Raw genomic sequence first — 14,060 nt, forward strand, 5'->3', positions numbered from 1 at the left:
TCCAGAGAAGAGCAATGAAGCTGGTGAAGGGTCTGGAGAACAAGTCTTATGAGGAGTGGCTGAGGGAACTGGGGTTGTTTAGCCTAGACAAAAGGAGTCTGAGGAAAGACCTTATCACTGTCTACAACTATCTGAAAGGAGGTTGCAGCAAGGCAGATGTTAGTCTCTTCTCCCAAGTGATGAGTCTCATGATGAGGGGGAATGGCCTCAAGTTACACCAGGCAAGGTTCAGATTAGTCATAAGGAATAATTTCTTCACCGGAAGGGTTACTGGGCTGCCCAAGGAGGTGGTTGAGTCACCATACCTGGAGGTATTTAGAAGACTGGTAGATGAAGTGCTTAGGGATTTGATTTATTAGTGGACAGGTATGGTTGGACTTGATGATCTCAAAGGTCTTTTCCAACCTATTGATTCTATGACTTATACTAGTTCCAGGTTGGAAATATATAGACCATACTGCTTTTAGCCATAAACCTCAGTAAGGTCTACAAACCTCAGTGAATGGGAAGGTGATACTGAGAATAGAAGGGGTAAGAAACTATTCTCTAGCTTGATGTGTTTTCTTATTAAATATGAAAGGAAAAATCCACATATTTGAACAATGATGGAACTTGCCTCTCAGGTTCCTGCTAATCTGATGTTGAAGTTGTGCATAAGGTATGGCTCATAGCTCGAGCTTACTGAAGAAAGGTGTGCTTCCTAGTAGCAGACTACTCTAACTGTAGTGTAGTGCCACTGTCTCATTTTTGTTCCAGAAGTCTGAACGATTAGTCCAGCTAATTAGCTGGGCTGGGTGCATGATGCATTGGTGCAGAAGTAAGGTAGTGGAGTTGAGTGCTGAGATACTGGTGCTGTTGCAGGAAACCAGGGCCATATAACTCTCACTCTGCATAAAATGCAAATGTTTAATTTTTATTAGTAACCTCCTGTAATACTGTTTGATTATAAAGACTCAGTTATTCTTAAATATATAATTTTAAATATGCTGTTGTGATCTTTCTCATCTGTTTCTTAAAGCACCAAAATCACAGCTGTTCATTTTGAAGTTCAGTAGTACTGACAGATTATTTATTGCTATAATTAAGTATCATCTTTATTAGGAGCCTGAAAGCAATTCTGGAAAAAAAAAAAAAAAACCAAAACCAAACCAGCCTTTAATATTTTAGACTTGTTTTAGATCCCCGGTAATTTTCTTTTTTTTTTTTTCACACAGAAAGCTTTCATGACTCTGTGGTTGTACAGGGCCTCTGGTGTTACTCAAGAATTCATGAAGAAATTAAATTGTAATAATAGTGTTAGAAGACATCTGAATAACAAAAATAGCAAAGCATCAACAAAATTTTTAAGTCTTAGTTTGTAAATCTATAGCTTTTCTTTGGAGGAGTCAATAATAAGCATGTGGATAAAAATAATCAATTGATAGCAGTGTACTTATATTTTCAGAAAGCTTTTTAGTCCTGCACCAAAAGAAAGGAAGATGTTGTAGGATATCCTACATATCCTTTATCCTTTAGATCTGTACTTTAATATCCTTTAAAGTACAGTAACCAAGAGGTCAGATTTCACAGCAAAGGAAGAAAGATTATCTGTACAGTCCAACAGAGATCCTTGCTTTTTAACTTTACTGGATTATTGGACTAAAAGGAGAGAACTAGAAGGTGACGGACTTTGCTGATGACGCAGAATTATGTGGGAAAGTCAGATCTACTGAAAAAAAAGTAAAAAATTATTTCATAATACAGAACATTAAAGAAAATGGGAAGTTAAATTTACTGTTGATAAATGCAGAGTGAAGACAAGTTTTCCTCCAAGTGCATCACTATGTTTATATATACACACATAGTGATGTGCTTTACATAAGCTATTACCATCTAGCAGAGAGATGTATGAAAATGTCAGTCAACAGAAATCTGAAAGGCAAAATAAATATGAAATATTAGAAAAATATAGTTACACTACTCTTTAAATTCTTCTAATGAATATAGCTGTACTGCTGGTCAACCTGTCACAAAAAAAAAAATGCAGTCTGCTGAGAAAAAGTACTGAGAAAATTAATAAAGCTGTCAAGTTGCTTCTGTCTATGAAAGCAGAGAAAAAATACAAGGTAGGTAAGTAGAAAGTAGATCAGGAAACTATTTGCTATTCCTCATAATAAGAGGAGACATCTAAAGAAATTACTGAGACGTTTTAAAGGGAAGGAAACATTTTGTTACACATCACAATTGATTCATAGAATTCCATACCACCAGATGCTTTGCATGCCAAAACTATGAATGGTGCAGAAAGTAATTAGAAAAATTCCTATAAAGTCCATCAAGACCCATTAAGCACAAGAATGCAGATACAAACTGGTTTCTGGAAGTCCCGATGCCACAGACTGCCTAAAGCTCAGAGGAAATACCAGTAAAGCGTCTTTCCATACTTGGCCTCTTCTGTATTCTTTCCATTACTACCTGTTGCTGGCCACTGTGGGAAAGTGGACACTAAGCTGGACGTGCGCAAAAGCATTACCTTCACCTCATCTCACCCAGCTGTTCTGAGGTTAGGACTTGCCATGACACTGCCCCAATCCCCTTGCTCTGGAACCAGAAGTCCTCCATAAACTCCTTCCTTAGGCCATTTACTGTGTGAAGGGTGTGACCTCTACAGACTGAAGAAGCTCAGAAGAACAGCTTTGGGGGCTCAAAGAGATACAAGATATCTCAATTGATACAGACGTTGAAGCACAAAGAGAGCAAAGTTATTATTTCACCTTCATTTTTCTCCCTGTTTTAATCTCCTCAAGTGAACAGAAGTTGATGTGGCTTCTCCATCTGAAATGCTGAATTGGACATCTCACCACCTGCCAGTGTTAATAACTTCATTTAAAGAGAAGTCTAAACTAAAGTGTATGGGATAACAAAGTCAGGAACCCATATGGACAAGAATCCAAATGCACCGTCAGGAAATTCTGAAACGTCTAAGCATTAAGGGCTCTGAAGTTGTGCTGTACAAAAGAAAGCAAATATGGCAAAATAAAAAGAACTGAAGAACAACCACTAGATTTTGCCAAACATCTTGGGTATATTATAGTGGCTCTAGACTGGCCTGAGAAGCAAACTGACTCTGAAAGGACAAGGAATGTATACTACAGCAGCTTTAGAGTTAGCATAACAAATAACCCTCTGTGCTGACACAGCTACATTGCCAAGCTTGCTGGCAGCCAGGGAGAGGAGCCTGCCCACGCCCTGACTCCGCAGATGCCGCTTCATGCTCTGCAATACAAATAGTTGGCACAGGAGTTTCCCAGCACTGTTCTTCCATGGACAGACATAAGACAGGTGATTCTTTCATTTTAAAAATTAAAATGAATCTTAAGAATTCAGGGGGTTTAGGAAGAGAGATCTTATTTTAATTTTTTTGTAGTCCAAAATAAGGTTTTACTGTCATACAAAGTTATTATCAACAGAAGGACTGTTACAATTGAGAGACTAAGTGGCCTACAGAAGAGAGCTTACTGAGAAAAGCCTGTAACCCAGCAAGAATATTTCATCATTTTTTTAAATTGACCTGGAAACAGTCTGTCATCAAGAGTAATGGTCTAACTTTTCATATATGACTCACCAAACAGAATGTGATACTTTACCAAAAGACAACAGCAACAATACTCAAGATTTTCTTGCCGAAGTCTTACAGCTGTGTCAGACGCAGTCCTCTAATATACCATAAAATTCCTACTTGCAAAATGTACAAAATCAAGATAAAATAATTTTAAAACACAGTTAGAGGAAAAAGATATTCTTACTGTTGATGCATAGCACAAAGAACTAGGAACTGTTATTTCATTTTCCTTGCCCAAGCACAGAGATTACAAGCATGACTATATTTTTTTTCAAAAAAAAATGTATTCTGTGCCCAAACAGAGAGAAATTTAAGGACTATGCCAAACAGCTATGATCACGGGCACTCTGATTGCTCAGCACGTTGAGAAATTACCCAGGAACTGTGGTTTACTTTCCTTCTATCAGTTTGGTTCAACTATCAGCTATATCAACTGGTGGAAAGCTACATTTTACCTTACCTCTCCTACTGCTACTCCATTTTCTGTCTTGACACATTTGTTCCTGATGGGACAGTTTGGGATAACGTGGAGAGTGCTGGCAGTTGTTTTAGAGCATCTTTCTGATAGCTCTGACAGCACAGAACTAGCCCTTGCAGATCTTACCGGAGACCACAGGAAATAGACACCGAATTATCAGAATGAATAAAGCATTTTGAAAAATACCAGCATTATTCTGACTTCTGTTTTCATTGCTTCTAGGAAAAGTAAAGGGAGGCAGAGAATTTGGATCTTTTTGGCATTCGCATTGCACTCAGCTCTTAAAAATACAGAGATATAAAATAAACCCATGGCCCAAACAATTCATAATCTAAACAGATTCCTGCAAACTGAAGTCACCCTGGCTTCCTGATGACAGACTCTTCTCTGATGAAATAATTTTGCTTCAAAGGTGAATACAGACATAGCAGGCGTGATATGTGTAGATGTATATGGATCACTCACCTACCAATATTTTAAATTCTTTGCATCTTTCATTCTTCCCATGTCTTCTGGACTAAGAATATTCCACATGATTATTCTGCTTTCTTTTATATACTATATACATTTTTATATACTATATATATTTTTATATACTATATATTTGACTGTTTGACTTACTATTTTTTTAAGGGAATTGTATTTTCTCTTTTTATTAAATTCAACTGTCAGAATCCTTACTAAATATGTTTAGATTTTTATCTAATAGAAGTGCTCCACTTCTTCTCATATGATGCACATTTTCAACTTATATGTACTGAGTAGTTCTTAAATTAAGGTATGCTTCTCTAAAAAATTCTTTTAGCCTCAGTACCATAAAGTTTCCAGGCTTTTTATATGTAATTTGCATTCAGCATTCTCTTCATAAGGACATCAAACTCAACACTACTTCTGGCATTAAATATTTTATTTCAAGCTATTATTCTTTTAGTATCAGATATATTTTTTTGTTATAAGTCACAGAAAACCAGTATGTTTTCAAATGAGATGTATAGTAAGTTTTGCACTGAATACTATTGGCCTTTTCTTAATTTCTGTGAAGACTAATGTTTTGCCTTTACATTTTAAAGCCAGCAGGTAGAAAACAAGATAGCAAATGTCTCATGTTATAAAGTGTGCTTTATATATTTCTTATGGATGCAGCATTTACTTATGCGCTGAAAAAATGTTGAGGTCAATTATAACTTTTAGACAGCACATTGCAATTCACTATTTTTCAACAGACTTAACATTTACTTTCCCTTTAATAGGTGGGATGACATCAGGGAGCATAAGCTATAACAGTCACTTTACAATGTTATTCAGACTGGATGACACAAGGTCTCACTGCTACCATAAACATTCTCCACCCCTCCTACATGGACTGCACCTAAGCCTGCAAAACAAGCTTGCAGGTGCTGCAGGGCCCTGGATGAGTGGCTTGGCAGGTGCATAGAAAAGATTTTTACTGAATGAAACAGCAGTGGGGAGTAAGCCTCTAGCTGTGACTTAAATAGGGATTTCAGAAGTAATGTAATGGTCTGCATTCACCATAACTAAGTGCTACCCTTGACACAGCGTGACCAGAATGGTCTGCCCGTCCATTTGTAAACTGGTCTGACTCAGGACAATGGTGTGTCAGTAAACAAGCCAGCATTGCTGGGTGGTTAGTGTAGACGATACTCTGTGCTGGAAAACACAATTTATTACATACGTTTGATGTCCCCAGCAGTGTTTTGACTGTTTAAATGCTTTCCCATTTGTTTGGATAGCAGGATAGTTCTTCAAGTATCAGCATTATTACCCTAAAGGAAAAGAATTAGGAACAGAAATTGTGTACAGCTTGCACAATCACATAAGTCTTTTGAAAGAGGTAATTAGACCTGAGAGAGCAGATTGCCATGGCATGTTGCAGATAGGAAAATCTTGCTCAATTTTGTGGTCTGTCATGCCTCTTGCGTTTTGCAAAGGCATTTTGCATCATTTGAGGGTAAAAATTCTTATAAATATTAAAAAGCAGAGCAGCTATGGTTTGTTTTATTACAAAGCAATATTGTCTTTCCATCTCCCAAAATTTATTTTGTCCCTTTCCTTAGCAAAAACATACATACAAGCAAATGTTAGTGCCACTACATTCTTTGTCACTCTCCTCTAAATGGACTGCTCTCCTAACGGTTTCTTAGGCTTAGCGTCAAACAAGATCTTGCAGAAACTCTAAGGCAATGAAAGTGTAGCCATGCTGGGTAGTCAAAAGGCACTCCATAAAATATATTTTGTTGCCATCTATATCTCTAAATGCAGAGAGTTTGATTTCTTAATATCAGGACCTTCAGACTGATCTCCAGTGTTTGAAAATGCTTTGCTTGTAAGGTCTTTGCCTTTTGTCTTCCAGAACTCATGGTTCAAGAACAAATTCCAAATCTTAGTCAAAGTGCAAATAGATCCATAGGGATCATATCAAAACCATTTTCAGATTGTGTTCGTTCTTTCTTTCTTTCTTTCTTTCTTTCTTTCTTTCTTTCTTTCTTATAGACACTCAACCACAGCAAAACTTACTGAGACACTGTTCTTTACAGTTATACTGTTATAAAGAGCAATAATGTTTGTAGGAGTGCAAACAGTTATCAGTAAGTGCAATAAATTCTCCTTCCAGTTAGCAGTTGGATAATCCTTTGAGCCACTTCACTACTTATAGCAAAGCAGCATACAATTGATGGTTGCACTTCAGTACTTTACATTCCTCAAAAGTCTTTTTTCTCCTCTTTCATGGCTTCACTTATGTAAAACATATTAAATATTTTAACTAATGCCACTGTACTTCTCTAAATTAAGATTCCAGATGTTCAGTGGGCTGGTTCTGTAACGGAAATGTGGTGCACTCAGTGAAATGAGAGCATTACACAAGCTGAGACTGAGCTCCTGCAGTGCTGGGAAGGGAACGTTTGATTTCTCTAATAACTGATCAAACTATCACAGCAAGGAATCAGCTGAGAAATATAGGTGGCAAAGTTTTCACGTATGACAATAAACAAATTGTGGATGGCCTACTTGGGAATCTTATTCTTTACATAACCAGTGAACAAAATATTAAAAAGAAACTGTACAAACAATCCCAATAGAACAAATTTTCCCTTTCAAAATATGTCTATCTATTAAAACAGCTTTACTAGGAAACAGTAACAACTGCTTGACTCACTCAGTTCTATTAAGGTGACATTGGTTACCCTGCATGAACAAAGTACAGCTGTTTTGCAGAGCTACAATGCGAAATGCTTCATTTTTTCCCATCCCTTATCTTTGATATCCATCTTGATAACAACAGTCTCTTTTTCCACATAACCATTGTCTGAACTAGTAGTTTTACACAGCTGATGATATAGATATGCATAAGGTGCCTAAAGCTGCATTAGGGAGACACGCAGAAGTGTGTAGTAGTTTAGTATCAAATAGCATTGCTTTTCTTCAACACTTGGCCTCACTTCATCCCTTTTACTATGAAGACTGTGTAGTGGATTGTTCAGTCGGGATACTGGGGCAAAGAAGCTGCAAACCATTCTGCTCACAAGAAAACGTTCAAAAAACTATGAACATGTCATATCTTCCATTACAACCCATAGGAATTGTTCTGCAGGACAAAATATACAAGTGAAGTAAGCAGTTATTTACCATTTTTGACACAATTTTCTGAAGAAAGGACAGATTATCATGCTATGATTTATCAAATAAAGGACAGTGTCATGATTCACAAGCTCTGAATGAATTTCTTATATGTACAGGAACAACTCTTGCACTGCTGACCTCTAATAAGGTACAATATCTGGTGTTAGCGTTACAAATCATATATCCTTGAAAATCCTCTGAAGCACATTCCAGTACATCCTCCAGTGCAGAAGTACTTTTTCAGAGATGGCACTGGTATAATGGTTTAACTCCAACACACATGAATCTAGTGAAAGGCCATGGTCAAAAATGAAAAAGATCCTCTGGATCAATTTCTTCTGGCTTCTTGGGTTACACTCTTAACTCAGCTTTGCTTTTGGGTCAAGATGGAGGTTGTCTGAAGAGCATAGCATGGTACGTTTGCAAAGCACAGAGTGAGAATCCATGAGATTTTATAGCAGATCCCTGTGCTGCTACTGCAAGTCCTGCACTACAAAAACCTTATTTCTAAATGCTAATGAACTGGCTAGTACCATGGGCAGCAGAGGGCTAGTCAAGAGAAAAGTGGAAAGGGAACATTCTCTTGTTAATTGTTTTCAGAGTAAACCTAGCATGCAGTAGATTTAAAGTAAAGCATTTGACCAAGATTTGTTCATGCTAGACACACCTTTTCTTGCCTCCTCACTGAATACAGAAATGTATGTCTCCCTGAAGGCATTCTGCAGAGTTTTCAGATAGAACGTTTTGACAGTGGAAAAGTACAAGTCTAAATATAGTGCTTTTTGTCAAACTTTGTTTAGAAGACTGTTCCAACAGATATCTGTTCACAACTGTGCCTTGCCATTGGTTCCTATGCAAACCCTATGGGGATTCTGCAGGTCACTGAAACCAGTACACGGCCATTAGATGAGATCGATTGTTTTGGCAAGTATTCAGGCCACACAATGGGCCTGAGGTTCACATTTATCTTTGTCATAGTCTGGAGTGCATGAGCTCTAACTATTTTGTTTCTTCCTTTTTGTTTACTCACTGGTTCCTCTCCTCTGGCACCTAACAACGTCCTTGAATCACACAAAAAGGACAGTTAGCTACTTTATCTCCAGAGCCCTTCCATGATGGATTCAAACCCACAGCTCACAAACACGGAAGGGAGAAAACCTAGCAGTGAACAAGCAAAAAGAAAGACAGAGTGGCAAGTCTTTGAGGTAAGGAAATTCAGTATTTGAAAATCCCCACAGCATTGAAATCACAAAAATGAGAGATGGAAAGTTTTAAGGAAAAAATAGTAGAACTAGTTACAAGACCACTTTCTCTAGCAGTCTGTACTTCCAGCATTAGAGTTCTCACATTGTACACCAAATTTTGTGATACGCATATTTCATATATAATCCTGGAAGGCTATAGTGGAGACATGGGCACAATTACAGAAAGAGAAGGGAGGATGCACGTCGATGCAATTTTCATTGCTCTCTTGAAAAGTTTTTTCTTACTGCAGATGAAAGATTTGCAGATGGTACTTCAGTCTCTCCCCTGCTACTGTTTCTGATGGAACACCCTGAGCAAGAAAAGGTGACCTCTGGGAAGCAGCATGCAGGGAGTAACAAGCAGGTCAGGATCTCCTCACAAATAACATCACCTACTGCAGGAAGCCTAGGAGGTGTGATTCTTCATATTTTACTGAAGCTCTAAGTCCAACCTTTTACTTATCCTCTGTGACTACAGGCATGTATTGTGCCTCATCTGAGTACCAGGAAAATACTTGATCTTTTCCTCTTTTCTGTTTTCTGATTTACTTTTAAAGCTACATATATCTTGAAGTAGATTTTTGCTTACATTGTATAAACAGCTCTTCAAGCACTGATGTGATACAGTAAATGGCTACTGGAATAAGAACAAGAGAATGATAAGAAAAAAATGATACAGAGACAAGGAAATAAAAAGAAGATGAAATCTCAGCAATGATGAAACAAAATACAGAGCAATTTCACAGCATCTTAAGTTAGAAGATGAGATTTAGATTTTAAAAGTACTTCAAAGCAGAAACAATGCCTTATGCACGGTCTTTGATGACAGCAGTTCTACCACCTTTCTTTGCAGCAGCCAAACTGTACTGGAAGACACAAGTCCAAGTTCAATGTAGAAAACATAATGTGGTGGAGAGACACCCTCCTCCCTCTTTCCAGCAGCACTTGTTAATAGCAGGTTGAGACCCAGCAGGACACAGAAACTGAGCTGTTATTTTCAGCTCTTCTTCTTGCCCTCTAACCCAAGAAATACTAAGGAAGCCCCCTAATCTGGCTTTTGGACCTGACTATCATTTTTCTGCTGAGGACACATGCACATTTCTGTGTTCCTCATTCCTCTTTGGGAAATCCTCCACTGGCACTGTGATGAACTGACCTCTGTGGAGGTCAGCCTCCATCCATATGGGTTGTAAGAAAATGATGCCACACAAGCCAACAACAATGGCACAACCTGAAGAGAAATAACCAAATGCTTGTACTTAATTTAGTACATAACATAACTGCAAGCTGCAAGTTACCCCATAGCTCAGGTTCTTATCAATTGACTTTGGACTTGATGGTCTTAGAGGTCTTTTCCAACCCTAATGACTCTATGATTCTATGACTCACTTCTATCTAGCCAAGGCTCATCCTCAATGTTTATTCTATATTTTGTCATCAGACTCAAAATGACTGCCTTCTCCTGGGCAACTCTTCAACCTACAGGCAGTACAGGCCTCCTCTGGCCCCTTGAAGGGAAGGATGGGGTTGGAAACTATTGCCTGAATAAAGAAACACTTAGAGAAATTTCTCCAGTTTTCATAAACATATATAATAATTTCTGTGAAAGAAGAACTGGAAAAGTCCAAAGGAATTTGGGCACTCTATATATTTTCCCGTAGTCATTTCCACATCTGGGAGTCTTTCCTTGCAGCCACACTGGAGACCAACTAGATCTTACTCTGAACTCATAATGAGGAGCCCCTCAGGAAGAACTGTCCAGAATTTTGTTTCCAAGCATGTGCAGCTCTCCCTTTGTAACTGATCTTCCAGAGGATTTTTTTTAATAAACAAAATGTTTATTTCTTTAGTGGATGGAAAGTTGTTCCCTTTAAAAAAGCCGAACATGTATTTTAGCCTTGAGAAGAGATTTCTTTTAACCCCTAAGAAGTGGATTGGCAAAGAAAGGAGTCCCCAATATGCAAGCCCTAAAGAAAACAGTGGCCGGCAGCGATGCTGAGATGAGTTTTGAGAAGTTTTCTGACACATCAAGTCCCAGCTGGCACACAGCTGACATCCCCATCCAACTGTAAAGGGTGGGGATCACAGAAGTCCAGCTAAAAACTTGTTTTAGTTAGTGGCATGAAAACTGAGGTAATTAGAAGTCCCTAGGACCCTAAGCCACCGCATGGAGATAGCCATACCATGGCTTTTAGAAAAAAAAAAATAAAATAGAAATCTCTGAAACCTCCTGAAGGAAGAGTCCTTTGTGCCTTCCAACTGCAACGACGGAAGTTCCAGTCATATTTTAAAGTCAATATATACATGGTTGAGAAAAACTGTAAAGCCCTCCTAACTTCCACATGGTTTGTTTTGGGTTTTTTTTCCCCACAAAAAAAAAAAGTCAAATAGGCAACTATAATAACAAATTTTGGGGATGGATTGAAAGAGGATTTATTTCTCCTATCTGGCCATGGTACAGGATATGAAACAGTGACATAAGGAGATCAATCACTACTTTCAGAGCAAAACTCTCTGAATTCAAATACTTATGATTCTTGGACAGTGGGATTGAATGCACCCCCAGCAAGTTTGCCAATGACACCAAGCTGTGTGGTGTGGTAAATGCGCTGGAGGGAAGGGATGCCATCCAGAGGGACCCTGATAGGCTTAAGGAGTGGGCCAATGTAAACCTTATGAGTTCAACAAGGCCAAGTGCAAGGTCCTGCACCTGAATCAGGGCAATCCTCGTATCAACAGACTGAGGGACTGAGAGGTGCACTGTGGAAAAGGACTTGAAGATACTGGCAGATGAAGAATTGGACATGATCTGGCAATGTGTGTTTGCAGCCCAGAAAGCCAACCATATCCTGGGCTGCATCAAAAGAAGCACAGCCAGCAGGTCAAGGGAGGTAATTATCTCCCTCTACTCTGCTCTTGTGAGACCCCACCTGGAGTACTGTGTCCAGCTGTGGGACCTCCAGTATGAGAAAGACAGATCTGTTACAGCAGATCCAGGTGATGGCCATGAAAATGATCAGAGGGCTGGAACGTGTCTTCTGTGAATAAAGGCTGAGGCAGCTGGGGTTGTTTAGCCTGGAGAGATGAAGGTTTTGTGGAGAACTTCTGTATATAAAGAAGAGACTTATAAGAAAAGATTGAGAGAAACTTTTTACCAATGTCTGTAGTGACAGGACAAGGGGCAATGATTTTAAACTGAAAGAGGGTAGGTTTAGACTGGACATAAGGATGAAAGTTTTTTATGATGAGGGTGGTGAGATAACAGGTACAAGTTGCCCAGAGAAGTTGTGGATGACCCATCACTGTAAGTGTTCAAGGCCAGGTTAGATGGGGCTTTGAGAAACCTGGTCTTGTGAAAGACGTCTCTGCCCATGGCAGGGGGATTGGACTGGATGATCTTTAAAGGTCCCTTCCAACCCAAATCATTCTATGATTTGTGTCCCATAGCTCCAGTAATATTTAATTTGGTGGGAAGCTCCTACTAGGTCTAGTTAGTGCGCCACATAACAAACAAAGGGTAAAGTGAATCAAATCCCGTTTTTCCAGAAGTGGAAATGCAGTTGCTTTCTCTGTGACAAAATACTTTTTTTCCTTTAAATAGTAATCAGTTAAGCAAACATTACATAGCAATAGAGGAAAATACATTTAAAAATAGGAGCTGTGGTTCCTCTTGGCCAAATATGATCTTAAATGAAACAACAATCAACATTTTTGATAACTTTTCCACCCTGAATTCAAGTTAGCATTGAAGGAAAAGACTGCATTCATTTTAATTAAATTCTTGTTTTCATTAGAGATTATTTAAAGGTAGTTGAATCCTTCTCCTATAATGCATGAAAGAGTGCAACAGAACATATACTCAAGCAATAAGAGCAGCCCGACTGTGATGCTAGTGTAACTCTGGTTCAAATGATATCTTCCAAGTATTCTGGATGGAAGCTGGAAGTTTTGACTGCAAATTGTTTGTGGGCACAACATTTATGATATTTGTGCTAGAAGGAATGCCCATCAAGATGCAGTCAGTTGAAGCAAAGCACATTTTAATCTCACAAGGTGGCCAGACCTTGGAGGCATGTGAAAATGCAAGCCAAAAGCTGCAGGCAATGGAAGAACTGTATGAGAATCCCTCATCACTAAGGTGAACACCAGTTTCCCATCATCCTCATCCTCAGGTTCCTCTCATCAGACTTTTGCCAATATGCAGATTTTCCACATGACCTTGGTCTGTGTATTGCAAATCGCAGCAAAATTACATTTCAGCTTCACAGATGGTAGGTTGGGCCTTCTGGCTGAATGTATTACAACTTGTCTCGGAAGTTTTAAATCTGGGCTTGCTTTCAAGGGAATCTCAAGTGTAAGTTCCAGCAAACACATCAATTTCACTAACTAGCCAAGTCTCCCGTATTAAAATTCAACCCCAGTCTTCCTTCTGTGGCAGTGTGGCACAGTTAACATTCTGATTAAATCCAAACATCCTCAGAATATAAAATGCAAATGATAAGAATAGAGAATTGCAGGAATAAATCTGTCTAGAGGTGAAGAATAAAAACCACAAACACAACTTTTCTGATTGCACATTGCAATAAAACTGCATTTTCTGGAGAGATTGTATGCTTGCAGCTATTTGTGATGTTCCCAGTAGCAATGTAATCCTTAGTTCATATTTATAAATCTGATATCCTCGTTCTTAGTGATTCAGTAGATTGCAAAAGTGTTTTTTTAAAAAAACACAACCCTATCCCAGTAAATCCTAAGACATATTTTAATCCTTTGAAGGTAAATTGAATGATTCTACTGTGAAAATTTACTACCTTGACATAGAGAGGAACTAGAAAATTCTAGTTGAAACTTTATGTCAGAACACTGGACTTTCCTGATCTTTTATAATTAGGTTATTTTTCTTGCTCTTGCTGATTTAATAAGGAAAAGTGTTTCAAGTTAATACTTCCATACAGTTGGATTTCACATTGGAAAATGTTGCTGTTGTGAAGAGTTCTTTCAAACAGATGGTACCAAGTTCACACTTGGACCTGGTTCCAGATGCCAAAGAGATCAAAATGCCCCTAGATGAAGGGGGTTGGACTAGACGACCTTGAAA

The 14,060-nt window shown here is 38.4% G+C and overlaps 1 protein-coding gene across 7 annotated transcripts in view; it reads right to left on the reverse strand.

Moving 5' to 3' along the window:
- Positions 1-14,060, reverse strand: part of OXR1 (oxidation resistance 1) — a 273,264-nt gene that overhangs the window by 89,375 nt on the left and 169,829 nt on the right. The window contains exon 1 of one of the 7 annotated variants that reach the window (XM_054057095.1): positions 5,773-5,833. The exons of the other annotated variants lie outside the window; for them this stretch is intronic. Within the exon in view, the coding sequence (XP_053913070.1) occupies positions 5,773-5,818 (46 nt within the window). The 5' untranslated portion in view covers positions 5,819-5,833. Of the gene's footprint in view, positions 1-5,772; positions 5,834-14,060 lie in introns of those variants that run through there. 7 annotated transcript variants of the gene reach the window in all.

The sequence above is a fragment of the Cuculus canorus genome, chromosome 2 (genome assembly GCF_017976375.1).
Source record: "Cuculus canorus isolate bCucCan1 chromosome 2, bCucCan1.pri, whole genome shotgun sequence".
Taxonomy (NCBI): Eukaryota; Metazoa; Chordata; class Aves; order Cuculiformes; family Cuculidae; genus Cuculus; species Cuculus canorus.